The sequence below is a fragment of the Myodes glareolus genome, chromosome 3 (genome assembly GCF_982192425.1).
Source record: "Myodes glareolus chromosome 3, mMyoGla1.1, whole genome shotgun sequence".
Classification (NCBI taxonomy): Eukaryota; Metazoa; Chordata; class Mammalia; order Rodentia; family Cricetidae; genus Myodes; species Myodes glareolus.
In genome coordinates, this window is record NC_142028.1 from 5347657 (window position 1) to 5373187 (window position 25531).

General features: G+C 50.1%; 1 protein-coding gene and 1 long non-coding RNA gene across 3 annotated transcripts; one reads left to right on the forward strand and one right to left on the reverse strand.

Moving 5' to 3' along the window:
• Positions 1–1446: 1446 nt before the first annotated feature.
• Klhl42 (kelch like family member 42) lies at positions 1447–22251 on the reverse strand. 2 transcript variants are annotated; one of them, XM_048432822.3, is made up of 3 exons: positions 21416–22251; positions 12002–12195; positions 1447–6583 (listed from the first exon to the last, which is right to left on the reverse strand). In XM_048432822.3, exons 1-3 carry the CDS (start codon positions 22249–22251, stop codon positions 6132–6134), a joined length of 1482 nt encoding a protein of 493 aa, XP_048288779.2. In that variant the 3' UTR covers positions 1447–6131. The 2 variants fall into 2 exon arrangements, with proteins under 2 accessions (XP_048288779.2, XP_085543522.1); XM_085687396.2 differs by lacking the exon at positions 12002–12195 and having other exon boundaries at positions 21416–21549.
• On the forward strand, positions 18901–24826 carry LOC125399440 (uncharacterized). Its single transcript, XR_007231688.3, has 3 exons — positions 18901–19126; positions 21044–23139; positions 24249–24826. It is a non-coding gene; the product is annotated as an uncharacterized LOC125399440 (long non-coding RNA).
• The last annotated feature ends 705 nt before the right edge of the window (positions 24827–25531 follow it).

A 25531-nucleotide genomic window follows, 5' to 3' on the forward strand; every position in this document is an offset into this window, starting at 1 on the left:
TGTTTAATTAGGAAATATGCTAATAGATAATCATCTATAATAGCCAAGCTTGTAGTCATGTTAGGTTTTCTATATATTGAGAGATATATTTCAGTTAGGTATTGATGTGGGATTTTTCTCTGTATGCTGTGGTTACCATTAATGAATAAAGAAACTGCTTGGGACCTATAGCAGGGCAGAACTTAGGTATCCAGGGAAAACTAAACTGGATGCTGCAAAAAAGGAGGTGGAGTCGAGGAGAAGCCATGGAGTCGTTGTCAAGAGGAAGATGGGCATCGAAGAGGCTCCTTATGGAGCTGGTTAGCCAATGGGCAAAAAACTGCTCTTGCCTGGACTGCTTGATGAACTGGACACACAGGCTGAACTTGCCTGAAGGTGAGATGATCCTTTAGGGTTCCTGCTTCATAAAAGAATCTGAAAGACATTCTGCAGGACACAGGAGAAAGCAACTGATGGCTTTTGCCAATACAAGGCAGAACAGATCTTCATACTTCCTGCTTCATGGAAAAGTCTGCTGGATACTATGGGCCTGTAGGCTGAAGATTGGATGCCCCATATTTACAGAAGACCTTTGGGTGACTGTCCAGGCAGGAAGATGTCTCTGTCAATTCTAGAGATTTGGAAATTGTTTATAATGCAATTCTTGCTTACTTAGGTAATATTATATCCTTTTAGAGTCTTTGACAGAGTTGAAGAATTTATAGTTATAGTTTTCCTTAGATATAAGTAGATATAAAAATTGTAACTGTAATTCTTGCTTGATAACTATTTTATGTAATTTTACTATGTTAAAGTTAAACCTTCCTTTTTATTACAGAAAAGGGGAGGTGATATGGGATTCTACTCTGTATGCTGTGAATACCATTGGTGAATAAAGAAACTGCCTTGGCCTGTTTATAGGGCAGAACTTAGGTAGGCGGGGGAAACTAAACTGAATGCTGGGAGAAAGGAAGCAGAGTCAGAGAGAAGACATGTAGCCCCACAGGAGCCGAACAGAACTTTACTTGGTATGCCACAGCCATGTGGTGATATATAGATTACTAGAAAAGGGTTAAATTAAGATGTAAGAGTTAGCCAATAAGAAGCCAGAGCTAATGGGCCAAGCAATGATTTAATTAATATAGTTTCTATGTGATTATTTTGAGGATGGGCAGCCAGGAACCAACAAGCAGCCTCCTTACAACACCTCCCCACATACACACATAATTAAAAATAAAATCTTTTCTAAAAACAGTTACTAATAAGCCAGGGCTGGTTGCACAACTCTCATCCCTCTGATTCCCCCACTGCCCAGCGTGGTTCTCCTTCCTGCTGCGTTCACTCCACTAACTGAGCATGCCAGCCAGGACTCCACAAACCTCCCAGTTTATTCAGGACTCCGCTCTCCAGCTCTGCGCAGCACTGGATACACACAGCTGAAAACAGAATCTACCACACATCAAAAGCTGATTGAGAACTATTTTATTTTGAAACATTTCCTTCCATAGTCCAAAGAAAGAAAATGAACGCAGAGTTGTGGTTCACAGGTGTGAGACACACAATTATTGTGGTTTTGTGACAATGTTGACGTGTGTGTTTATTCCACACTCCAAACTATGGACTCAGTATAACCTTTCAAACAAAGAAAGTGTCGGTCATAACATAACTTGAAGATTATCCTTTTCCGTTAAAAAAGAAAAAAAAACAACCAGGGAAGAAAACACTGGAGGGGGCAGTGAACTGCCCACCAGGTAGTGACACAGAACGCGAGTCACATTTTCCTTCGCTCTGCCAGTGACAGACAGACTACGGAAGCACCAACCAGCCCTACGGAAACACTAAGCTCTTTGGAATGAATCCTCTTGGACAGTTCACGAGCTTCCTGTAGGAATGGGTGAACATGGCTGTGTCAAGCTGGCAGTGGCTATGTATCTCCTGTTGTGTTCCCAAACTAACAGAAGAAAGTGAGGAGCAAAGGCCTACAAGGAGACCGGGTGGGAGAACCCTGGGCGATCAGGGCAAGACAAACTCAACCAATCAGTGCCCAGCGAGTCTGAGGGGGTGTGGCTGAGGCCTTCCAGGGGAATGTTTTAAAGGCGTGGGCCCAAAGGCACCAGCGCTGAGCTTGCTCACACCAAACCCTTATCAGCTGCTTCTCTTCCCCTTCTTTAGAACCATCTGCGGGGCTTCAGTGCAGAGTGAACTCTAAACAAACAGGTTCCACGTCACTCTTGTGTTATCGCAAACTGTGAAGTGCAAGGATTATAAAAAGTAGTTAACTTTTTAAAAAAGCATATAGTAAAAAACCAAAACAGGGGACATGTTCAGATTTATGAACAAACGAGCTCCCGGGATTATTACTAAATCATGAGGCAGTGGGAAGATTGGGCCAAGATGTGAGAGGCTGCCAGACAGGGCCCGGTGTGCCTGACTAAAGCGGGCATCTTTAACAACACCCTAGTTGAAATGAGAATGACGGCGACGGCTCGGCCGGTGTCCCGGGCTCAGCACTGTCTTGCACTGACATTCAAGTGTTTCTGGTCACCAGGGAATGGAGTTGACGCAGCTCACTGTTTCCAGAAATCACGGCTCCCTTCATGCCCACCCACTGTCTCTGATGCAGGGGTGGGAACTGGTACTCACTCCACTCTGGCGGGCTGGCAGGGATGTCTGGTAGCACTGACCATCAGGTCTTCTGAGAGCAAACAGTGGCAGAGAGGGAGAGGCACACACCTCATACTCCCCACTCCTGGTCTAAGAACAGCCCTTAGCAGACCCTAGGACCAGCAGCGTTAAGCCATACTCACTAAACACCGGTTGACAAAGACATCAGAGCCCTGCCTCTGTTTACCTCTTTGACCAAACAGGCTTGAATGTTAGCCGGGAATCTGAAGATGGCACCCCTAAACAACTTTAGCACAAGGACACATTTCCCTCTACCTGCAGTACGCTCTCGCTCCCTCAACTTGAATGAAAACCTAAGGCCTTTGGAATTTCTCGGGTTCTTGGTTTTAGAAACAAAACAAAACAAAACAGAAAACACCATAGTCAAAGTCTTCTTTGGTTTCATGCTTCATCTTAAGCCTTTTGTTTCTGGCCGGCATCCCCAGCCTTCCAGAATCTTTGATGTTACATTTTAGCGCGGACTGAAGAAGTTACCGGTTCTCACACTATCATCTCAGAACCTTTCCAAGGTACCGAGGTGAGAAGCCTCTTGAGTCGGAACACTGAGGTCGGGGCAAAAAAAAAAAAAAAACCCCTTCCACCAACCAACGCACTAGACTCTTCTGGCAGGCAGCTCCCACGGGGTGTCCTCCCAGACACTTTCTGCCACACAGTGGGAGTCAGAATCCCTCAGAAACATCTGGGAGTGGGTAAGGCACTAGGGAATGGGAAGAAAATAAAGACAGTACCATCTAAGGAGCTGCCTGAAGGCGGGAAGGGTTTCAAAGACACAGTCATTTGGCTGAAGTCTCCAACTGGTACCAGCAGAAGGAAGCTCTAGCTCTCAAAACGTCCACACGGGTGAAGGGCGCAGGCAGACGGATGCCATGAAAGCTGCCCAGTCTTTCCCCAAGCACGGCTGGCAGCAAGAACAACAGAATTCTGTTGGGAGTCTGTGCATCTAGATCCTCTTCCCCACCAACAGTACAAGGGCAACCTAGCAAGCCGGGTTGTTAGGAGCTTGGCGGATGACAGTGGTTACCTCCATTTGGTCCAAGTTGAGCATTAGGAAATACGCCCAAGAGACGGTGCTCAGGAAGAGACGTGGCTGACTGGCAGACACAATGATGTACCTTTAACCGCCCATCTTTGCTCAACGCTAACTCAACACCCATCATCTCTGAATATGGGGTTAGGCTGCATACGGTGAAGAGTCACAGTGGTGAACATAAATTAGATTCTAAGGTGCAGTAGTGAAATTATAGACTCCCCAAAACTCCGTTCTACAGCGAAATATAAATTAAATCTATTCTATAAGTACCACTTTTTGGTGAGGATTTCAGTTTTTGTTTTTTTGAAAAGAACCCAACATAAACAATTTAAAAAATAATGGAAAAAGAAAGAAGGACAGGGTTGCACAAGGCCTACAGTCCCAGCAGTGGGGAGGCCAAGCTGAGAATCCCAACTTTGGGGTTATCCTGGGCTATAAGGCAATGGCCTGCAAGCTTCCAACAGCATTATAAGCAGGTTACAGACTGGAAAGCTACTGGTAGATTTGGTGACAAGACCCTGAGATCTGTCACCAAGTCCCAAATAAACACTAACAGAATTTTTTTGTTTTGTTTTTTGAGATGGGGTTTCTTTGTCTAGTTTTGGCTATCCTAGAATTCTGCACACCAGGCTGCCCTCGAACACAGAATTTTTAAATAGCTGTGCAAATAGAAGTTTTATAAGTAGACTCTCTGGGTATATTAGAGGCATGGCTGTAAAAAAAACCCTGAAGATACTGGGGAGAGGGGATACCATCCCCCCTCTGCGTGACCAGCCACTGGGAGAGCAGCCAAGAGCAATGAATCTGCCTGTAGTTTTGGCTTTTCTACAGAGCTTTCTTAACTGTGTAAGGTGGCTGTCACTGACCGGGCACTGCCCGCCGCCCACTGCTGGGGCAGAGACAGAGTCTGGCTTGGTTAACCGACTCCACTACAAGAGAGCAGCTGGTCATAGCAAATGCTCTTCAATCAAAATTCCTGTAAGTGAGGGCCTTGTTGCTGTTAAGTGCTGGAGATTAAACCCGGGGCCTCTCGTGCATGCTAAGTGGGCTCTTAAGTTTGTTAAGAAACACGGACCCGTGATTGGCAGATCCCTTTATCCGTCGTGAACCGACTCAGTGAACTCTCTAGAGCTGTTGCTCACTGCTGTTGGCATGAGAGCCATGAGCCAGCACCTCAATTCCGACATGCCAGCAGAGGTCATTCGTGTCTGTACGGAATCTCACCCCCGCTTTCTAACGTAAACGAGCTACAGCCACCTTGCCTTTAAAGGCAGCCCGTGACCGCACACCTGCCCCTGCGCAGGAATCCTCATCTAGATGTGCAAAACTTGTTTGTTTATTTTAAAATTTTAAATCTTGAAACAAGATCTAAGTCAATACATTCAATAAGAACAACGCACAAAGGCATGTTTTCCTTATGTGGTACTCCCTCATCTAAGACTCCATTTATAAAATGTTAAGAGCAATCTTCTAAACATAAAGACCTCACAACGCAGGGTCCATGACCCACACAGGCCTGCATTTGCCACACGCAGCCTAAGAGGCTGGCCAGCCTGCTTGCGCAGCCTTCTCAACCGCAGACAGGCTGGAGAAGTAGCTGGCATGCGCTCATCCAAGTGTGTGGAGGGACCAGCTGCGTGTGCAGATTCCCTGTCTGGCTCGACCATTATAGTGGACAAGGCAGTCACAACTGTGGGCCCCTGCAGACAGCTCTAACTCCAGCTAACTCAACATCAGGACCTTACTTAAAACATTGAAAAAAATTTTTTAAAGGTAACTTAACTGTGCACGAACTTGGTAAATGGTAATGCAGTTCCTAAATGTCAAAAGGCTGGACACACCTGTCGGGTCCCTGAAACACATATACAATAAGGCGCCTTACCAGAGAATCTGGGTGACAACAGAGACCAGAGGAGTGAGGAGGTGGTTCCTAACGCTTGTCAAAAAAAAAACCTGAACATGAAAGAGGAAAATCCCCTACTCATGACATCTCAGGTGACCAAAGGAAATAGCATTTTTTTAAAGTCATCTTTACGGGACTAGCATGAGGCCCTAGGTTCTACCCCCAGAGGGGAGAACACAGAAAAAAAGCCATCCAAATACTCCATTGTGCCAGATGCTGACCTCGGCCCTTATGGGGCAGACCCTGGCTGTCTACTTTCTAATGCTGAGTTTTAGTTGTTGGCCCAAGATGGTTAGGTTTGGAAGAATACTTATGGCATTTGTTCCCATGATGTGTAAAACAGCCTAGAAGGGATAATGTTGGTGTCCTTCCCCCAAGTCTTCAAGTAATTAGTTCAAGAAAGCTTATTTACAGCCAAGCCTCCGACACACACGGCCTAAGTTAGTCTACTGTGCCCTTCGGGAATCGGAATGTCAGAGGGTTGCCTTCCTCCCCTCTCGAACCAGATTGTTCTTCTAAACACTGTTAAATCATTCAGGTCTCTGCTTTGTTGGGTAGATAGAGAGAGGAAATCAACAAGTTATGCCCGAAGGCTGGGAACCGCCGGAAGGCTTCCCAGCTGTCGGCGAAGATGTTGTACTTGAGAAACACTCGGTGCTCCAAGCTGGTGGACAGGGTGACGTCCCTGCTCATGATGTAGATGCCATCGTTGTGCAGGGCACAGGTCAAGTTCAGACCCGACTTGGACGTGTTCTCTTTCAGGTAGAGCCACTGCCGGGTGACCGTGTTGTAGCACTGCACGGTGAGCATGTCCTCGCTCTGGCTGCTCCTGCGGTTGGGCCCCAGTTCGTGGAGACACCCACCCACCATGTAGATGGTCTCCTCCACGGACACCATCTGCTGCTTGCGGATGTGGACGTCACAGGTCTCAAAGAGCGTCCAGAGGTCAGAGGAGGGACAGTACTGCAGGATGTTCATGTTGCGATCTGAAACACAGAAGGAGGCCAGATGACAAACGCCCGAGACATGCCATGCATCACCCAGGCAGGGGGGACCCAGCTTCGCCACACATACCATGTGGCCATAGGCAGTCGAAGCTCCGTCAGAAAGGTAGGGGCTAGAGAAGTGGGTTTTCAAGCAGAAGGGGAAGGGGCCATCTGGAGTCTCCCTTCTTAGGAGGCCCTCAGAACCACAAAGCCAGAAGCCAGACATGGGGGCTCATTGCCTACAATCCCAGCACTAGGAAGAGCTAGACAGGAGGACCATGAGTTTGAGGGCAGCCTGGAAAGAGTAGTTTTGACTTAAAGGCAACTTGTGGATGCTGTTGTAGACAGATGGCTACAGGGAGATGCTGTAGGACTCAGAGCTGGGCCACGGCTCCTCCGAGGGAAGAGTTAACCTCAGCAAGCCCTGGTTGCGGCCTATCTCAGGGCACCTTCTCACCACTGTAGCTCATTCTATGCTTTAACGAGCAGCCCAGGCCACCAGAACTCTAGAGATCTATGCTGCCTTACACAAAATAGAAAGTCCACATTGTAAAACTGAGTCCTTGGCAGAATGATGGTATGTCTACCCAGACATGCAGTTAGCCCTAGACAGGTGTCAACAAATAGGATTCACAGCACTGCAAACACTGCCTGCCTCGGGAGAAAGCGCTGGAAATCCTAGAATAATGCCTCGTAGAGCGCCGTTCTCCGCCCTCTGGCCTGTGCAGCCTGACCGGCATGGCAACCTGCTGAACCACATGGTCAGCATAGAGTTCAACAGTCTCAGATTCTCATGTGGTATGCCTGACTACACAGGAGGCAGGCCCAGCCGCAACAGGGTCTGTCCTTGACAAACTCTAAACACCGTGCCAGAAGCCAACAGAACAGGCTTTCCTGTCAGGAGACACAGAAGCTTCAGCGCCTGCTCGTCACAGCGGCAGACTGACTCGCAGACCTGCTTCCCAGTGCAGCCCCAGAGACACGCCAACGGCCTCGTCTCCTGCCTGTTTGTGGCCATGTGGCTAGAAGCCAGGGAAAAGGCCTTCTTTTTCATTGCTTTTAACTAATAGCTAACTTCTTGGAGAATAAATATAGTCTCTTTCTTTTTGAGAAAAAAATGCCTGTCATACTAGCTACTTAGGAGGCTGAGGCAAGAGGATTTCAAGTTCAAGGCTAGCCTGTGCTACAGAGTGAGTTCAAGGCTAGCCCTGGCAACTTGGTGAGTAAATGTAAAAAGAAAGTCAAGAACACAGAGTGGTCGCTAGGGTGCATGCAGTTCCCAACCCTTGCGATGTCCCCAACACTGCAAAATAAGAAAAACAGAAAATCACGCTGTGAGATTCAAAATATAGGGCTTTGCTTTGCTCTTTTTAAACTTATTTTTTAAAATATTTTCTTCTCTAGGAAAGCATAAACGGCCTTAGCTAAAGCAAGGAAAGGAAAGTATTAACAATTTTAAAAAATGAAGTCTTTTTTTCTGTTCATTTTTGTTTCGTTGCTATTGTTTTTTGAGACAGGGTTTCTCTGCGCAACCGCCCTGGCTGTCCTGGAACTAGGCTGACCTCAAACTCAGAGAGATCCACCTGTTTCTGCCTCTGAGTGCTGGGATTAAACCCAGAAAAGAAAGTTACTGTTAAACAACAAAAACTATCAGTGGTGAAAACAGCTCAGATTGGGAGCCACCCCAGCACAAGCACCCAGCAATGGACCAGCACATAACTGTATCAATGTATCTTCCCATAGCAACTGACCCTCCCACAGCAATGGACCCACCCATAGCAACTGGCCTGCCTACAGCAAAGGTGAACACCACCCATCCCATCCCACCCCCACCTCACCTGCAGCTCCCAGTAAAGAGCTCCACAGTCAGATCTGGCATGATGGTGCACATCTGTAACCATGCCACTCAGAGGCTGAGGCAGGAGGTCTGCAAACTTGAGGCCAGCCTTGGCTGCACAATGAGACCTTATCTCAGAAAGACAGAGGGGGCAGAGAGGGCACAGACAGACAGGAAAGCTCCAGAGCCAAATCTGGTTCCAAGCAAGTAGGGCACAGAGAAACCAGGTCCTTAGTGAACGTGGGTCCCCATGCTCACAGGCTCTCCACCCCTAGGAAACTGCCTTTCTGGTCCTCACACAGGTCCACACGTCCCTACAGACCAGGCAACAAGACTCTAGGGGCCAGATAAGGAACTCTTGTTAGTCTACCAAGGACACCTGCCTGGGTCACCTGGAAGTTTCTCCTCACTCCAACAGACAGCCTGCAGGCCTTCCTGGGCGTTCTGCAAGCTCCCTCCACTCAGCGCTGGCTCGGGCCACTGCAACGCGGTCTGACTTGGTGGTCAGCACTGGCTCGGGCCACTGCAATGCGGTCTGACTTGGTGGTCAGCACTGGCTCGGGCCACTGCAATGCGGTCTGACTTGGTGGTCAGCACTGGCTCGGGCCACTGCAATGCGGTCTGACTTGGTGGTCAGTGCCGGCTCGGGCCACTGCAACGCACTCTGACTGGTGTCAGCACTGGTCCGGGCCACTGCAATGCGGTCTGACTTGGTGGTCAGCGCTGGCTCAGGCCACTGCAATGCGGTCTGACTTGGTGGTCAGCACTGGCTCGGGCCACTGCAATGCGGTCTGACTTGGTGGTCAGTGCCGGCTCGGGCCACTGCAACGCACTCTGACTGGTGTCAGCACTGGTCCGGGCCACTACAAAGCGGTTTGACTTGGCGGGATAATCTTTTGGTCTTTACATTTAGCATGGATCCCTCTGCCCTTTAAGGTTGCGACGACTTCCTACTGCTTTCTTTTGACAAGAGGCCTCATTCTCCAGTCTGTGCTCAGCAGACTTGGAACTCACTATGTACCGCAGGATGGTCTCAAAGTTGTAGCAATCCTCCTGCCTCAGTCTCCCGAGTGACAGGATGACAGGGATGAGGGTCCACACCTTGCACCTCCATTTCTCTACTGCCTGGTAAGAACCAAAATAATCGACTCCACTATAAAAGCCAAGAAAGAGCCAGGTGTGGCGGTACACACCCAGAGCGGGTCTGGATGAGCTCACGACCAGACTAGGCTATCTATCCAGTTCCAGGGCAGCCAGAGCTACATAACAGAGAAACCCTGTCTCAAAAACAAACAAAAAATCATGACCCATTATTTACTGAATTTTAAGTCTCTTTTAAGAAGTCAACAGGATGAGATTCCAACTCAAGTACTGGTTCTTATTTCTTCTTGGTTGTTCTGTTTCGTTGGGTCTTTTTCTTAACAATTAGGCAGACCTGGTTAAAACGGGAACCACCAGGAAGTGCTGGAAAAGCCGGACAGCAGTGCCCAGCCCTCTCGCTTAGAACACAAACACCCATCCAGCCTCACCGCCTGACCGCCCATCATGGTCTCTGGCACAGGGAATCCAGGACGGACATCATCCTGGGTGGCCCAAGGGAGGAAGGCACACTAGTGGTGGTTTCTGAAGCTCAAAACACACAAGAAGGGTTTTCCAGGTCGAATCTACAGCCCATTTGCTCAGCCAAGGTCATGGAAAAGCCAGGAAATCTACCAGAAGAACGGTGTTCCCAGTAGGACACGGCAGCTTCTGTGTGGGGGAGAAGTGAGGGCACACGGGTTCCATGTCAGACACCATGCATTCTGTCTCCACCTGAAGGAGTCAGAGGCTCATGCATGTAACCTAGCACACGAGGCTCAGACAGAAGGATTGATCTACAACGCTCTACATCAACACAAACCACACCACCTAAAAGAAAGGAGAAATGTCTGTAGGTAGCTAGCTACTTCACTAGAAAAGTAGAGACAGATGAAGCATTCAGGCATGGCGGAGGCTAGGGCTGTGCCCTGAGCCCCAGCGGAAGACTACTAGCAAAGGCAAATTCTCTTTTCTCCACTGAGAAAACGCTGATAAGACTCTTATCTTCATGGCGGTCACCGGAAAATGGCAGCATCTGAGGAAGAACTCAGGGCTTCCAGCACACCCATCCCTCTGCTGCTGCCTCTTCTCAGATGCACATATATACAGGTCACCTACAGAGGGGAGTGGGGGATCCCCCAAAGGCAGGCCCACCTCCTCAACCTCAGCACCAACCAGCGAGAAAAAAAAATTTGAAAAACAGATCTGTAGTCATATAAGTAAAGCTATTAAACAGAGATGGTTCTGGACTACTAACCCAGGTGCAAGTATCCTTATTAGAGACAGAGACTCTTGGAGAAGTCACATGAAGACACGTGGTGAAGCCACCAGACAGGGAGTTAGAGAGGTGCGGGATGTTCTCTCTCCTCCCCAAAAGACAAGGTCTACTCTCTCCCACAATCACCTTAAAGCCTGGATCCCCCTGCCTCTGCCTCCCCAGTGCTAGGATTACAGGGCTGTACCATCATGCCCAGTTCTGGGGCACCTATTTAAACACTAGACCAGTGTCTGTCATTTACAAAGGTCCATGTGGTCACTTCCAGCCCCCGAGTCTCATCGGCCAGGGCTGGAAAGCTCCGTCTGCCCCATCACACCATAAAGGACTGTGCCCTGGCCAGCACACATCACATGCCAGTGACTCATGAGCCGACCATGACACCAGCAACTCCATGAGTCCAGGGACACCTCTCCTTCAGCCGTGGGGGCTGCATGTCGGGTACACCCAACAGAGAAGAAATCCCCAAGGCCAAGAGACCTCCGAGGAGGCAAAGAGGAAGAGGGGTGCAGTTCTCTTTCCTTTCTTCCACAGCCATGATGCCTGGGATCTCCTGGCTACACACAGTAGCACTAAACCTGGGGGGTTTTCCTATTTCCACTCTGCTCCTATAAAGTACCTACCATAGAGAGAAATGCACACAAGGTCACGGAACGCGCCACACGGGCACTGCCATCTTGTCTAGCGAGCTCTCTGTGTTCACGTCCCCCACTCAGTGACAAAAGAACAGGGCCTGTCTGGTAACGCAAAGCCTCGACTCAGCTCTGGCATGGCACCGGTGGGTGGGCCCAACTCTGAGGGGAGAAGGGTACTTCGTTTATGCTTCTCTCCCAAGCAAAGCTGTGACCCGAACATCCAACATCAGGTTCCAGGTGCTGACCACAAGGCTGGGTTTCCAGCAGCACAAAGAATATTCACAATCCTTCATACTTCCTCTTTCTATTGGAGCGATGACCACGCTCACAGAAGGCCCCTGAAGGTCCTTGCTCGCTAGCTCATGCTGTCAAAAGGACTGGCTTCCTTAGGAATGGTGAGTATATTGCATTTGGTGCACAAAGTCAAACTCAGATACACAGCTTCTTCTGGCCAGGCTTGCCCTGCCTGGGCTACAGCAATCTTGCCTTTCCCCGGGGCTGCGGTAGTCTTGCCCTGCCCGGGGCCGCCTTAGTTTAAGCAAAAGCAGTTGATCCCCCCCACACACACACACATCACCACCACCACTGCTCACCTCGGGTGGTGTAGCCGCCAATGACATAAATCTTCCCCTTGCACTCGCAGGCAGAGAACTCAGCCAGAGGATTTGGCAGGGGAGCCACAAAATTCCATGCATCCTGCTCAGGATTATAGCACTCCACGTTGGACACCGCCTGCCCACCGATGGCATAGAGCTTCGAACTGGCGGCCACGAGTTTGAAGTTAGAGCTGAAAGAAAGAAGCAAGCCCACAAGGTCAGTCCTGGTCGAGATGTGGGGAGAGGAAGCTCTCCAGCAGATGGTAGAGTCATTCTGCCTGAGGGTTGCAGAGGGAACCTCTCAGTGGCCGGTACCCTGGTACCCACAGCTCCAGGTTCTGCTGAACAGAAATAGCGGATGCACAGGCATAAGCAACTGCAGACAAGCAGCCCCTGGTGACAAGGACCAATCTTGCCTGTGGGCCTGAGGCCAAGAACCAGGGCCTCTGTTGCACACTTAACTCAGTTTGCCTCCTCTGAAGACATCACATCTGGATCCAGAAGGCAGCTAGACCCAGATGTGTGAATAGCATATTGCATCTGTACTGGACACGTACAGACAACTCCCCCATAGATTACACAGCAGAACAACTACCTAAAGAACACATTCATTGATTAGATGTTGCTTGAAGTCCAGAGATTAATTCAAGGGCAGGAGGCCGTCTGAGAGCTGTGCAGGGCATGCTATTTTAAATAGGGACCCGGAACTAGGCCCCTGCCATATTCACAGCTTTGTGTAACTGTGATCCCACAACTGACAGAAACAACTACAGAAGGCTCCCAGTTTCTGAGGGTTTCAGCCTATCATGGCAGGGAGAGTGTGGAGAACAGTCCACAGGAACAGCAGCATGGGGCTGTCACATCACAGTGAAGACTCGGGCAGAGAGGGGAAGGGAACCAGGCAGCAGCTTGGTGTGGCCTTCAAATCCCACCCTTGGTGGAGAGACCTACATTCTAAACATCCCACAATCTCACCAAACAGCACCACCAGCTGGGGAAGAAATACCCAAGACCAGCCTAAAGGTGGAGGAGAAGGGAAAAAGTGAACGGAGCAGAGACAATGAAGATCACTACCTACAGATGCTAGGAGATGATATTCCAGGGGGACCAGCAGGAGAGAAAGCACAGGCTGGAGCGAGGACTCGGGGGTAAGACCATTGGCTGCTCTAGCAGAGGACCCAGGTTCAGTTTCTAGCACCCATATGGCAGCTCACAACCTCCTGTAACTCCAGCTCCAGGGATCTGATGCCCTCTTCTGGCCTCCTCAGGCACTGCACACAAGTGGCATATATTCATACAGACATACACTTGAATATTTTTAAAATACGTCTTTAAGAATAAGAGAGAGAGAGAGAGAGAGAGAGAGAGACAGAGAGAGACAGAGAGAGAGAGAGAGAGAGAGAGAGAGAGAGAGAGAGAGAGAGAGAGAGAGCAGACTCACCCCTAGGCTTTCTCCTTCCAGAATGGCTCGTTCATTTTTCCTCAGAGAGGAGGTTCCATCCAAGTACAACAGAGGCATAGAGGCATTAATGGATGGCCAAGAAGACCCATTAGCCACCAGTAGGGACCCATCCCCTCACCAGAAGGCAGCTCATATACCACCCAACTGCTATATATAAATGGAAGGGCTAAGCTGAACTAATTAAAATCCTCTGGTCCAGTAGTTTACTTACAGATGTTAACAAACACGCGTATCTCGACAAAAGTGTTGTCGTCAGCTTCAAATATTAGCTGTGTAAAACAAGGTCAGTTTGTTCTGAGGGAGTCCCCACCTCTCTGCAGAGACACACAACAGGCATGTCCACAAGCCTGCAGTGAGCTACAGTGCAAAGGCTGGGCAGCCCATCCATTTCAGGTCCTCACCTCTAATGTGCGGGCAAGGTGGGGGGAATCTCACCCCAGGGACTAAACATGCAAGCAAGAGATGCTCTCGGCACAACCTTGAGGCTTTCAGCTGTGTGAAATGAGGGTGCTGGACACGGCCCTTGTGTCTAACTCCACCAAGGACTGCTCCAGGAAGAAGGACACTGGAGGAAAGATGGAAGGCAAAGCAACAACCCAGGCTGTGTGCATGGGAAGATCGAGTCCAGGGCCACAGCAAGGTACAGCATCCGCCAACAAGAGCGCGAAGAAAGTAGAGAGCTTTACCGGTGTCTGGACACACAAGAACCGGTTCCATTTTGTTTTCCAAACAAGAGGGCGAACCCAGCGTTCTTCACCGAGAGCCTCAGAGCCATTAAACCCAGCCAGCCATGCAGATAGACTTCACCCTGGTGGCAGCAACTGGGGGGTCCTGGATTCATGTTGCTTACTCTCCCCACTGCCAATGGTCCTTAACGTCCAACCATGATGGCCTCCCTGTGTGTGCAGATCTGGTGAACCAGAGGAAATAACGTTTGTAAATAGGCACTAAATTCTGACCGGCTCAGGCTGGTTTCACTTCCAACAGGTACACAGATAGTAAATTCTGTAATATCAAAACACCGTGTGCAATTCATCCAGCACGGTCCTCTGTCTTAAGCAAACAGGTAAGGGGCTTTTTTTCTGAGACCAATCGGACAGGCAGCTAAGTAAACAACTCCATCCCTCCAAACCCCGTACGTGTGAGCTCTCGTCAAGAGAAACGTTTATTAATGTTGGGTTTGCTTGCAGATGGGCTGGCCACCTGAAAACAAACCAACTGCTAAATTTAGAGGCAAATTGCTAAGGGCTCCAACTCCAGGCTTGCACAAGGAAATCTACAGTCCACCGCTGAACAGCTGTGTCACCTGGGGCACGGACTGAAGCTCAGTGGATCTGTGCCTCGGTTTCCCCATCTCTGAAGTAGAGTCAAGCACACAGGCCGCTCTGTGGGGCATGGGGAGGGTGATTTTCCTCATGTCTTAAGCCTTGGGTTTTCTTTTAAGACTTGGGTTTTTTTTGTTTTTAATTGCATACACATGAGGCAGGGTGTGTGCGAGGGCAGATGAATGCAGGTGCCCACAGTGACTGTGAGCCACCCGACGAGGATGCTGGGAACTGAGCTCAGGTCCTCTGGAACAGCAGTGTGTGCCCTTAACTGTGAAACCATTGCTTCAGCGCCTCTTTGTTTTTAATTGATTACATTTCTTTATTGTGTAAGTGTGTGTGTGTGTGTGTGTGTGTGTGTGTGTGAGAGAGAGAGAGAGAGAGAGAGAGAGTGCACCTGCATGCGTGTGGGAGTGTGGGAGTGTGCCTGCCACAGTGCACATATGGAGGTCAGAGGAAAACTTGCTTGCAGGCGTTGGTTCTCTCCTTCCACCACATGCATCCCAGGGGTGGACACGGGCCATCAGGCTCAGCAGCAGCCTCCGTACCCACTGGACCTTCTCTCCAGCCTGGAGCCCCAGCTTCTTAACTCCAGGGGAGAGGGCTGGCCTCTCATTGCGGCACAGACGGCTTCCAGAGCTCTGCAGTCTGTGATTCCCCTCTGCACACCCCGACGCCGCATTTCCAGTGTCTGCAAGAGGCTCACACTGGTCACCTCAGGAGCGGGACAGCGCAGTGCATCTGAGCCACCGATTACCTCACAACTACCTCTTCTCCCTTCATAGTGACCCCTGACACACTATGTTCAGGAAGAAACATGCTACCTGTCAGACCAAATGAGCCTCCATTTTGTAGCTGTATATGACCCATTTGCAATAAATAAAAAGCAAGTGAGGAAAATCAGACAAGGCTGCAATTTAATTTTCATTTCACTGAGAAGCAATAAAAAGCCCTCTAGGACTGCAGCCACAGCCTGATGACAGTGGAGCTTGGCTTAGCACGCCTGAGGCCCTGGGTTCAATTTCCAAAGCAGATGTTGGGGGAGGGGGAGTGAAGGAGAGCTATGATTCCATAGGGGCTGACACAGGATAATCTTAAGAGTTCAAAGCCAGCCTGGGCTACATAGTGAGAGACCAAGCTGAGCTATACAGCAGGACCCTGACTCAAACACACACTTAAAACCTAAGCGATGAGAACTTTGCTAAACACCTGGCCACCGACCAACAGCCATGAAAACCATAATGAGGAGAACGACGACCCAGGGTGGAGTCTAGTCCTGTGACCATGTGAAAGCAAGTTAGACTCCCTGGAGAAATGGGGCCAATAACAAAACCAGCCTCACAGAGTTACTGGGGTTAATGATGAAGTGAGGACAACGCTTGACCCAGAAACAGAGTTCTGGAAACAAAACGCCACCGTGGCTTGGTACAGACAATTCTGCGACTGTGAAACTCGACATTCCTCCCTGGCCTGGACCTCTGTGGCTCCTGCGCCTGCCTCTGCTGTAGTGACCTCTGCTGGGGACCAGGATGGAGATGGGAGAAGGTGGGAAACACAAGCTCATTGTGGTTCCAACCACCTGTGGGAAACTCAGAAAGCAAAAATCAAAAAGCAGTTTCAACTGTTGGCCAGAACTTGGCTGCGGAGGTAACAGGCCTGCCACTTTCTCTCCGCCCCTGGTGTCCAGCTGTGTGGGCTCTCCAGCAGGACAGTCTCTCCAGGGTTCCCCCCTCGGGTTCCTCTGCCAGCAGCCGGCTGGCTGCCAGTGAGGCCTCGCAACCTTGCTGCATTCACACAAACAGGACCCACCTGGTTCCACCTTCGGAGCAGAAGCCAGAGCTGAGGGAGACCCTAGGAACAATCTTAGACATTTAAAGACGTTTCCAAAGGACAGCTGCAGCTAGTGGCCAGTTCCTGCAAGCCGCCCCTAATTAAGGGAGGGAGGAAAGGCAATTCTGTGGTCATACAAGTTTCTACATGTCAAGAGTCAAATCTGTGTTCAGACAATGAACCGGTGTTGCGTGCCTGAAAAAGACTTCAAAAAAAATAAAATAAAATAAGAAGCTGGGACTTGTACAGTTATTTTCTTTTTAAAAAATTACATCTGTGTATAGTGTGTGTGTGTGTGTGTGTGTGTGTGTGTGTGTGTTTGTGAACATGTACAAAGGCCATGGCATACATGGGAAGGTCAAAGAACAGCTTGTAGGAATCAATCCTCTCCCTCTCCGACGAGAGTCCCGGGGCTCGAACTCCTCTCATCAGGTTTGCCTGTAGGTGCCTTTAACAACTGCGATCCATCTTACTGGCCGATACGGTCATTTTCAAGTCTGTAACTTTACACCGTACCTTAAAAAGAAATGTCAGAGATTCACATCTCAACACAAAAAGGCAAAGTCGTACGACAGAATGTGGTACCGAGGAGTATGCCCACATTCTCATCTGGAGGAAACTTCCATGGACAGGATATAAAAGAGTCATACACAGCAAATCCAGGTGAAAAGATAAACCTGCTTCTTGCATGAAGCCACTCAAACCCAAGCCTAGGAACCGGGGCTTGCGTGTTTGCACGGCCAGCACTACACTGCATTCTGCTTGCTGCGCCAGGTTCAGTTGTTGGTGATGCCAACATTTAGACACTCGGTTCCCTCACGTCTGGTCACCCTGACTCCTCACTTCCACTAGGGAATAACCAGGATGGTCCAGGGTGAGGAGGCCCGTGGGTGACACACTGACACCAGGTCCCCCAGAACTGCCACTTTAGGACTCCGGTGTTGAATCACACTAAGACAACAACCCAGGGTGCTGGTGTGTGCGGCTCATCCCAGCATCATGGGGTGGAGCAGGAAGTGAAGAAGTGCAAGGCCATGCTTAGATACAGAGTTCAAGGCCCACTTGGATACGTGAGATCCTGCCTCAAAAAAAAACTAATAAAATAACAAAGAAAACCAAACCAAAAACTATATCAATAGATACGCATCTGTGAACACACACAAAAAATTGTGGGATATTTCGATCACACTCTGACACCCGCAACTGACAATAAAATTTACCTTGAATTAGAGAGCAGAGCCAGCTGCAAGCTGACCGGAATCAGTCATAGAGGTTTTGGAGGACCCAGGACATATAGAGAGACACAGGAAGTAGTAGAGAGGAGTTAGAAAGATTTGTGGCCAGTTTGGATCAAGGATGGAGAGAGAGAGGACCTCACTTCTCTGATCAGTCAGGTTTTAAACTCATATCTGACTCCCAAGCTTCTATTAGTAATAGAAGAGTTTAGATAATCGTTAAAAATACATATACAATAACCATTAATTAGAAGAAACATTAAGTACTCTAATAGTTTTAGAGTAAAAATGTGCGGATACATGCCCCACTCACTCAGGAATACACATACACACACAGCTCCCAAATGATAACGCTGGCCACGCCTATATTTATGTAAGCATCCACGCATTTATAATACCTAACTATGACATGCATGTATAGACACTATTGTGGTTTGGGTACCTAGTGGGTAAAAGGCTCATGTGTTGAAGGGTTGGTCTCCTTGCGTTGTTCACAAGTAGTTTAGGGAGGGCTGAGTCAGGAGCCTCTGACCTCATCAGTGCATCAGCCATGGATGGAGTCACGTGACACTGTGACTAGACTGGACACACACACACACACACACACACATCTCTGCCATGAGCTAAGCCACTCTGTTTCACTGTGTGTTCTTGGCCGTCATTCTTGGCCCCTGGTAATACCCCCTCCCCACACAGCCGCTTTCCCTTGTCTCAGAATGAAATATAACTTCTCACAATGAAATAATCAGGGGACACGTGGCAATGGCTAACACTGTCAGCGCGACGGGATCTAGAACTACAGAGACAAGCTCTGGCCGGGCGGTCCATGAAGAATGTTCTAGATTAACTGAGAAGGTAGGTCCAGGGAAGACCTACCCTGGAAGTGGGCGGCACTATTCTACCATCAGGACCATAAAAAGTAGAGCAAGCTGGACACCAGCATCCATCACTCCTGACTGCTCCCTCAGGCTCTCGCCACCACTCCTTCTCCGCCCCCAACCATGTGCCAAAACAAACCCTCCCTTCCTGGAGCTGCTTCAGGTGCCTGGCACCGCACTGAAGGCGGAGGAACTCACTTTAGCTTCCCTGTGAGGCAGGAGTGTAACACAGCTTGACCATGTTTAAAGAGAACGGAAAGAACACTTTGAGGCAAACGGACCAAGGATCTCGGGCTAAAAAGAGAAGACAGGTGAGGGGTCAGGACTGTGGAGTTAAGGTTACCATCCTGAGTTCAAGTGGATGGAGCTGGAGACAGACACACAGGGAAGAGGTAAGACAGAACCTAGAACCTTCCACCTGATCTCAGATACACGAGGGAGAGGTAAGGCAGAACCTAGAACCTTCCACCTGATCTCAGACACATGAGGGAGAGGTAAGAGAGAACCTAGAACCTTCCACCTGATCTCAGACACACAGGGGAGAGATAAGACAGAATCTAGAACCTTCCACCTGATCTCAGACACACAGGGGAGAGGTAAGACAGGACCTAGAACCTTCCACCCAACTGCAGACACACAGGGGAGGAGTAAGACAGGACCTAGAACCTTCCATCCAACCTCAAACACACAGGGAAGAGGTAAAACAGGATCTAGAACCTTCCACCCGACCTCAGACACACAGGGGAGAGGTAAGACAGAACCTAGAACCTTCCACCCAATCTCAGAGCACCACCTTTGCTGATTAATTAGAGCACTTAAAAAGTGCTCTAATTAAAGTTTGAAATAACATTTTTGATGCTAACTTTATTATTTTGTTTTTGTTTGTTTTCAGAAAGGGTCTCTGTAGCTCAGGCTAGACAACAGACCTTCCTGCCTCAGCCTCTTAAGCCAGAATGATGTGATGTAAGTATTATATTACAGGAGGTTGGACAACTCCCCTCCAACCTTAGCTAGTGCCTCTGGCAGGGAACAGGAGTGACACATTCATCTCTACTCCTTATGCTTCAGCCTGCCAGAATTTTTAGGATTTATTTGTTATTTTTATTTGTGTGCCTGTATGTATGTGTCCACATGCATGTGAGTGCCTGTTAGCCCCAGATGCCCTGCAGCTGCAGTTACAGCACCCAGTGTGGGCGCTGGGAACTGAACACCAGTCTGACGCAAGAGCAGCAAGTGCTCTGCACCTCTGAGCCCGCAGAACAAGATATGTTTCTGCAAATAACCTCTGACCTAAGAGCCCCTTGTCCTGAGATGGACCCAGGTGGTTCCAGTTCAGGGCGGAGACCACAGTGGGACTTGGATGGCAGCAGGCGGTGGCCTGATAGAGAGAGGCCTGGTCCACTCCTGGTCATTTTTCTCTCCACTTCTGGGACGCTGGTGATTGGATCCAGGCCTCATGAGTGCTTGTCAAACGCTCCAACACACACTGAGATACCGTTTCCCCACTCTTCTGAGTTTTGTTTCATTATTCGGGTCCTTAACGTGGAACCTACCTGCTTCAGCCTTCTAAGCAGCCGGGGGAACAAGACTGTAGCACAAGATTCCACTTCCCAGGCAACTTGGGTCCTGCAGTCTCTTCCTTTATCTGCTTCTCTCTCACATTCTTCCTGACTCCTCTCTTTACTTCTCCTCCCACCCTGGCCCCAAGCTGCACTTCTTCTCCAAGTCACCCAGGGTCAAGGCAAGAGGGCTCCACAGGAAAAGAAAGGGGAGGGAGGGAGGAAGAAATGCCTCTGGCCCTATGAGTCCACAGCTTCATAGACTCAACCAATGAGGGCAAAGTGTGTATACTGAACACGTACAGGCTGGTTTTTGTCATTCCCTAAATGATAGTCTGACAACCACTGGAATGGTAGAGGCATTACATTTGAAGTTACAGATAACATAGAGATTATTTATTGTAGAAAGCCGGTTGCAGTAGTGCAAACCTTTACTCTGAAGGCTAGAAGGCAGCAAGGTAACTTGGGCCTAGCGAGCCCAGGAGCTCAAGACCCAGCCAGAGGAACGCACCAAGATAAAGGAAAATCACCGAACATAAGCAGGAGGGTAGTATGTAGGCTTTCTGCTAATGGTACCACCACCGCAAGGGACTCAACACAGGGACCAGGGCACGCCCGATCTGTAGGTGACCACTCCGGGCTCAAGTTTTGGGTCAAAGATGATTGCTGTCTAGGGAGGAACTAAAAGAGGGGAGAATGAAAGGGAAAAAGAAGAGAAACCCTATGTGGCGCGTATTAATGTCATCCTAGGGACAGCGGATTCCGACCCAAGTGCAGAAGGATGCAAAGTCACTGACAGCAACAACAAAAGTTCCCCAAAGCCAGCATTAGCTACTGCCCAAGCCGCATTATAATTCGGATCAGGCCAGGAAAGAAAAGAGACTGAAAAAACAGTTATCGTTTGCAGTTGTCGTTTGCAATATCCTCTGCGAGCACATTGCGACAGAGAAGCACAAGGCTCGCACCGGTAAGAAGGCCGGTGACTGGGCTAGGTGACTTCTTCCTGGCGAGCCCTGGGCTCTCTGGGAACTTCGCCAGGCGCGACGGAGCCAGCAGCACTCAGCGAGATGCCACCGCCTCTGGCCAACAAACAGCTGGGCAATGAATGAAGCTGTCACTTACCGCTTCTGGTTCATGGAGGCCACCTGCAGCCACTCGTTGGTGGTGGGGTTGTAGGAGTGTGCGGCCGAGATCTCCTGGCTGGTGATCCTGTACCCGCCCACGATGAAGAGGTAGTTGTCCAAGATGGCTGAGCCATAGCCCCTGACGTTCACCAGATCAGGGGGCAGGTTGTTAGCCAGCGGGAACCAGCGTTCCGTGGACTCTTCGTACCTAAGCATGGACGGTGGCTCCCCCTGATACGGATGCGGGGCCAAGGGTCCCCCGAGGAAGTCCCCCAGGGCCACCAGGACCGGGGTCCCGCGCATGCGGTCCTCCCTCAGCCTCTGCTTCAGGCTGCAGTCCCCGGGACCGGGCGGTGGCGACAGCAGCAGCGGGAAGTGCGGCTGGCACAGCACCTGGTGGAAGCGTAGGGCCATGAAGCGCAGGCAGGCGTCCTGCAGGTCGGGCAGCCCGTACACCTGAGCCAGGCGGTACAGCTCCAAGCAGTTGCCCAGACGCACGTGCGACAGCAGCAGGCGCAGTAGCGCCGTGACCTGCAGGAAGGACGCGGCCTCCACCAGCTCGGCCAGCACGCTGGCCTCGGCCAGCTCGTCCTCGGCCAGGCCCCAGCCCTCGCGCGCGCCGCCCGCGTTGATGAAGTCCAGCACCAGCCGCAGGCCCGGTGCGCTCAGGCCGCGCAGCTGCTGCACCTCGGGGCCGGCCTCGGGCCGCACGGCCTCGCGCATGCCGGAGCGGTAGAGCGCGCGGAAGTAGTCGCTCTGTTCGATCAGCTTGCTCTTGCTCACCGGGTAGCAACGGCCTTCCAGGCGGATCTGCACCACCTCCTCGGCGGACATGGCTGGGCCGCTGCGCCCAGCCGCCCGGCCGCGCAGGCTCCTCCCCCGGGCTCACACCCTCCGCCGAGCCGGGCCAGCGCTTCCTTCCGCCGCCGCGGCCCCGGGCTCGGCCCCGCCGGCACGTCAGGCGCCCTCCGTGTAAATGGCCTCTCTGTGTCTTTTATCGACGTGTCTGTGTGGGTTCGTGCGCGTGAGCGCAGGCGACGGGAAGCCAAAGGTGGCAGATGACCCTGCAAGCCCGAGGGACGAGCGGTTGTGAGCCGCCCTGCACGGGAACTGAACTCCCGACCTCCGCAGCAGCACTGTGCGTTCCTCCAGCACGGCCTTTAAACTTTTTGTTAAATTGATTAGAAAACAAACAAACAAAGACGAGAGGGGGTTCGCGGTGCCCTCTCCCTAAGCACATGTCATTTGTACAGGTTTCCCGCTGCAAATTCAGTGGTCCCTGTGTGAGATTTCTGGGATCAATCAGTACTGTTGGAATTTGGACTGTGACCAGTCTGGTGGTTCAAGAGTACACTGAAGGATTACTGGAGCTAAGGAGTTTTAGAAGAGTTATTAACTCCATGGACAAGGCAGGCAGGCAGACAGACAGACAGACAGACAGACAGGAGGGCATTGGCACAATAGTGGCTCCAGCACCGGAGACAGCAGAACAGGATCTCTGGAGAGCCAGTGGCCCAGAGTGAGCACCGGAAGGAGCTAGTGAATAGAGAGGACACTGAGAGGCATTCCACCTGTCACCTCTGCGCAGAAGTCTGACCCCGGTTAGCACCTGCCCAGCCACCCTCATCACCCCAACCATAGCTGTTAGAACGCTGATCCCATCTCCCCTGGGAGGCTGCTTGGTTAGAAGGCTGAGCCCTACGGGCTGGCTGTAGTGAAGAGGTAAGTGCTTGCAGGCTCGGGCCCCTAAGTTGCATTCCCCCCTGCATTACTGCGCCAGTCCGCTGCTTCACAGAGAGGGGCTTTCGGCCATTGCATTCTGCAGATTACAAGCTAGAGGAGCGAGAAAGAACATTCTAGCGGAGTCCAGCCTTGCTAGGGGGAAGAGGCACAAACGCACGAACCTGGGGCTTGTTGTATATACTCTGTTCCTTTCTCAGATTCTCTGAGAAACTTAGGACACTGCGCTGTGATTGACAGGCCTTGAACCTTTCCTGGATGGCTTCCACTCCGTACCTGTCACTCTCAGGGTTTGGGGGGTGAGGAGGGTGCAGGTGAGGGGCCAAGGATTTAGCTGTCTCTGTGGCAAGGCAAAGTGCCACATCGACCATTAGACATTAGGCTGGGGGCTGCCAGGAACTACAACTTCAAAGAGGTTGGACCTGGATCTGTCTGTGCCTCCATTAGCAACGAGGCAGGATTCATTGGGTCACCAGAAGGACAGGCTCTTAGAGAAAGGAGAGCATGCTGGTTCTTTAGAACCTTTACCAATGGGAGCTTTTGTTTCCAGATCACAGATCGGCCTCCAACCGGTATTCTCTTGCCTTTTAAAAACAAACCAAAAAGCCGACCTTTGAGAATGATTCTCATTAGAGAGGCAATTCAACCACAGTCACTTTAGCAGGGTGAGATCAGCTGGGACTGGAATATGGAGTGTTCCCTGACAATGCCGGGCACTGGCCCAGCAAGGTTTCTGGCTCCAGACAACACAATGACATTATTAGAAACCGGGGCATCTTTTAAAAATCTAATAATTTTAGTAAACCACACAGTGAGTGTTCTAGAAAGCTGGCCATAAAGACAAACACATATAAACGCCTTCGTTACAAAGTAGCTAAACTACGATTTCAAGGCCTTGTGAATGCACGGCTTCACGTTAGCCCACCCACCAGACAGACCTGACACTGATCAGTAAACAGCTCACACGGGGGCAGCTTCTGCTCAGAGGCCTACAGCTCTTCAGGTCACAGCCCCAGGGGAGTCCGCTCCTGCTGCTTTGCTCAATGGCTATGTTGTCAAATCACCTTTAAATACTATGTTCATATCCACAGATCAGCGCTGCTCTCGGCATTGGCCAAAGAAGTCTCTTTCTGCAGTGGGCAGCGGGGCCGAGACAGACAGCTAGTCAAAATGCGGAGACGCGACTGAAGATTCAGCCCTAAACTGGAATCTATGCAACCCCTCCCCCAATGCTTGGGAAACAACGTGGAAGAGAGCTGAGAGAATACAAGTGGGAGGGTGGGGAGGGGCTCTGAGCTGCTGTCTTCTGCATGTGACATGACTCAGGCATTCATGAGCTCACAGATGCTACGGGTCCCTGCATGAGATCATGCCAACAAGAGCAGCCGACATTCCAGCAGGCAGTATTCAGTGGGCTGCGAAAAGTGGGGAGACCTGAAAGTGGTGGAGGGATGTGTGCTGGGATATGTTTGGTGGGGAAATTAATAGGGGGAGAATATGCTCAAGATAAATTATATACATGTATGAAATCGTCAAATTCTGAAAATATTTTATGCAAAATAAACCTACCCATATCATCAGCATGCAAGTTTACTCTTAGTAAGTGGTAAAATTAAATGCAAAGCTATAAACTGTTAATTAAAATTCTTCACGGTTTACTCTCAGTAAATATTTGATTTGTGTATCTATTTTAAATACTATATACCTGGAGTTAAGAAAAACATTTCTCCAGCAAAGGGAGTCATGTGGTACATACCTTTAATTCCAGAATTTAGGAGAAAGAGGCAGTCAGATCTGAGTTGAAGACTGGCCAGCCTGGTCTACATAACAAGTTCCAGGCTAGCCAGCTTTGTACAGGGACTTCCTGTCTCAAAAGTATGAGGGTTGAAAGTGGACAAGTTCAAAAAGTCTCTCAAGGGCAGCGTTCCCAAAATTTTTAGAATGTCAGCTGGGACATTGGTAAAACTAACGGTTCTGATCCCCACAGCAGACCTCCTGAATTAGGCTTTTGGCAGGGGGTGGGGGGTTGGGTGGGTGTAAGGTTTTTGTCTAGATCTACATCTCACTTTTGAACTCTCTCCAGAACATCCTAGGGATGGCATGCGGCTCAGCAATAGAATATTAGCCAGCACGCACAAGGTCCCAAGGCTGCACACAAAAGCCTGTTATTATAAAGAACTCTGAGGTGTGGCTGGCTGGGCAAAGAGCTTGCTGAGGAAGTCTAATGTCCTGAGTTTGAGCCTCAGGGTCACAGGGTAGTAGAAAGCTCTGGAAAGTTGTCTCTGACATGGGCACCATGGTGTGTGAGAACGTGCGTGTGTGCACGTGTGTGTACATGTGTGGGGGGTGAGCATGCACACATTTGTGCGTAGGT

Excerpts from the sequence above, each read along its gene's own strand:
- Klhl42 (XM_048432822.3), bottom strand. The coding sequence starts at position 22,251 with ATGTCCGCCGAGGAGGTGGTGCAGATCCGCCTGGAAGGCCGTTGCTAC. Across the intron at positions 12,196-21,415 it reads GCCTCCATGAACCAGAAGCG|CTCTAACTTCAAACTCGTGG; the intron begins GTAAGTGACAGC and ends TCTTTCTTTCAG. Across the intron at positions 6,584-12,001 it reads TGGCGGCTACACCACCCGAG|ATCGCAACATGAACATCCTG; the intron begins GTGAGCAGTGGT and ends TCTGTGTTTCAG.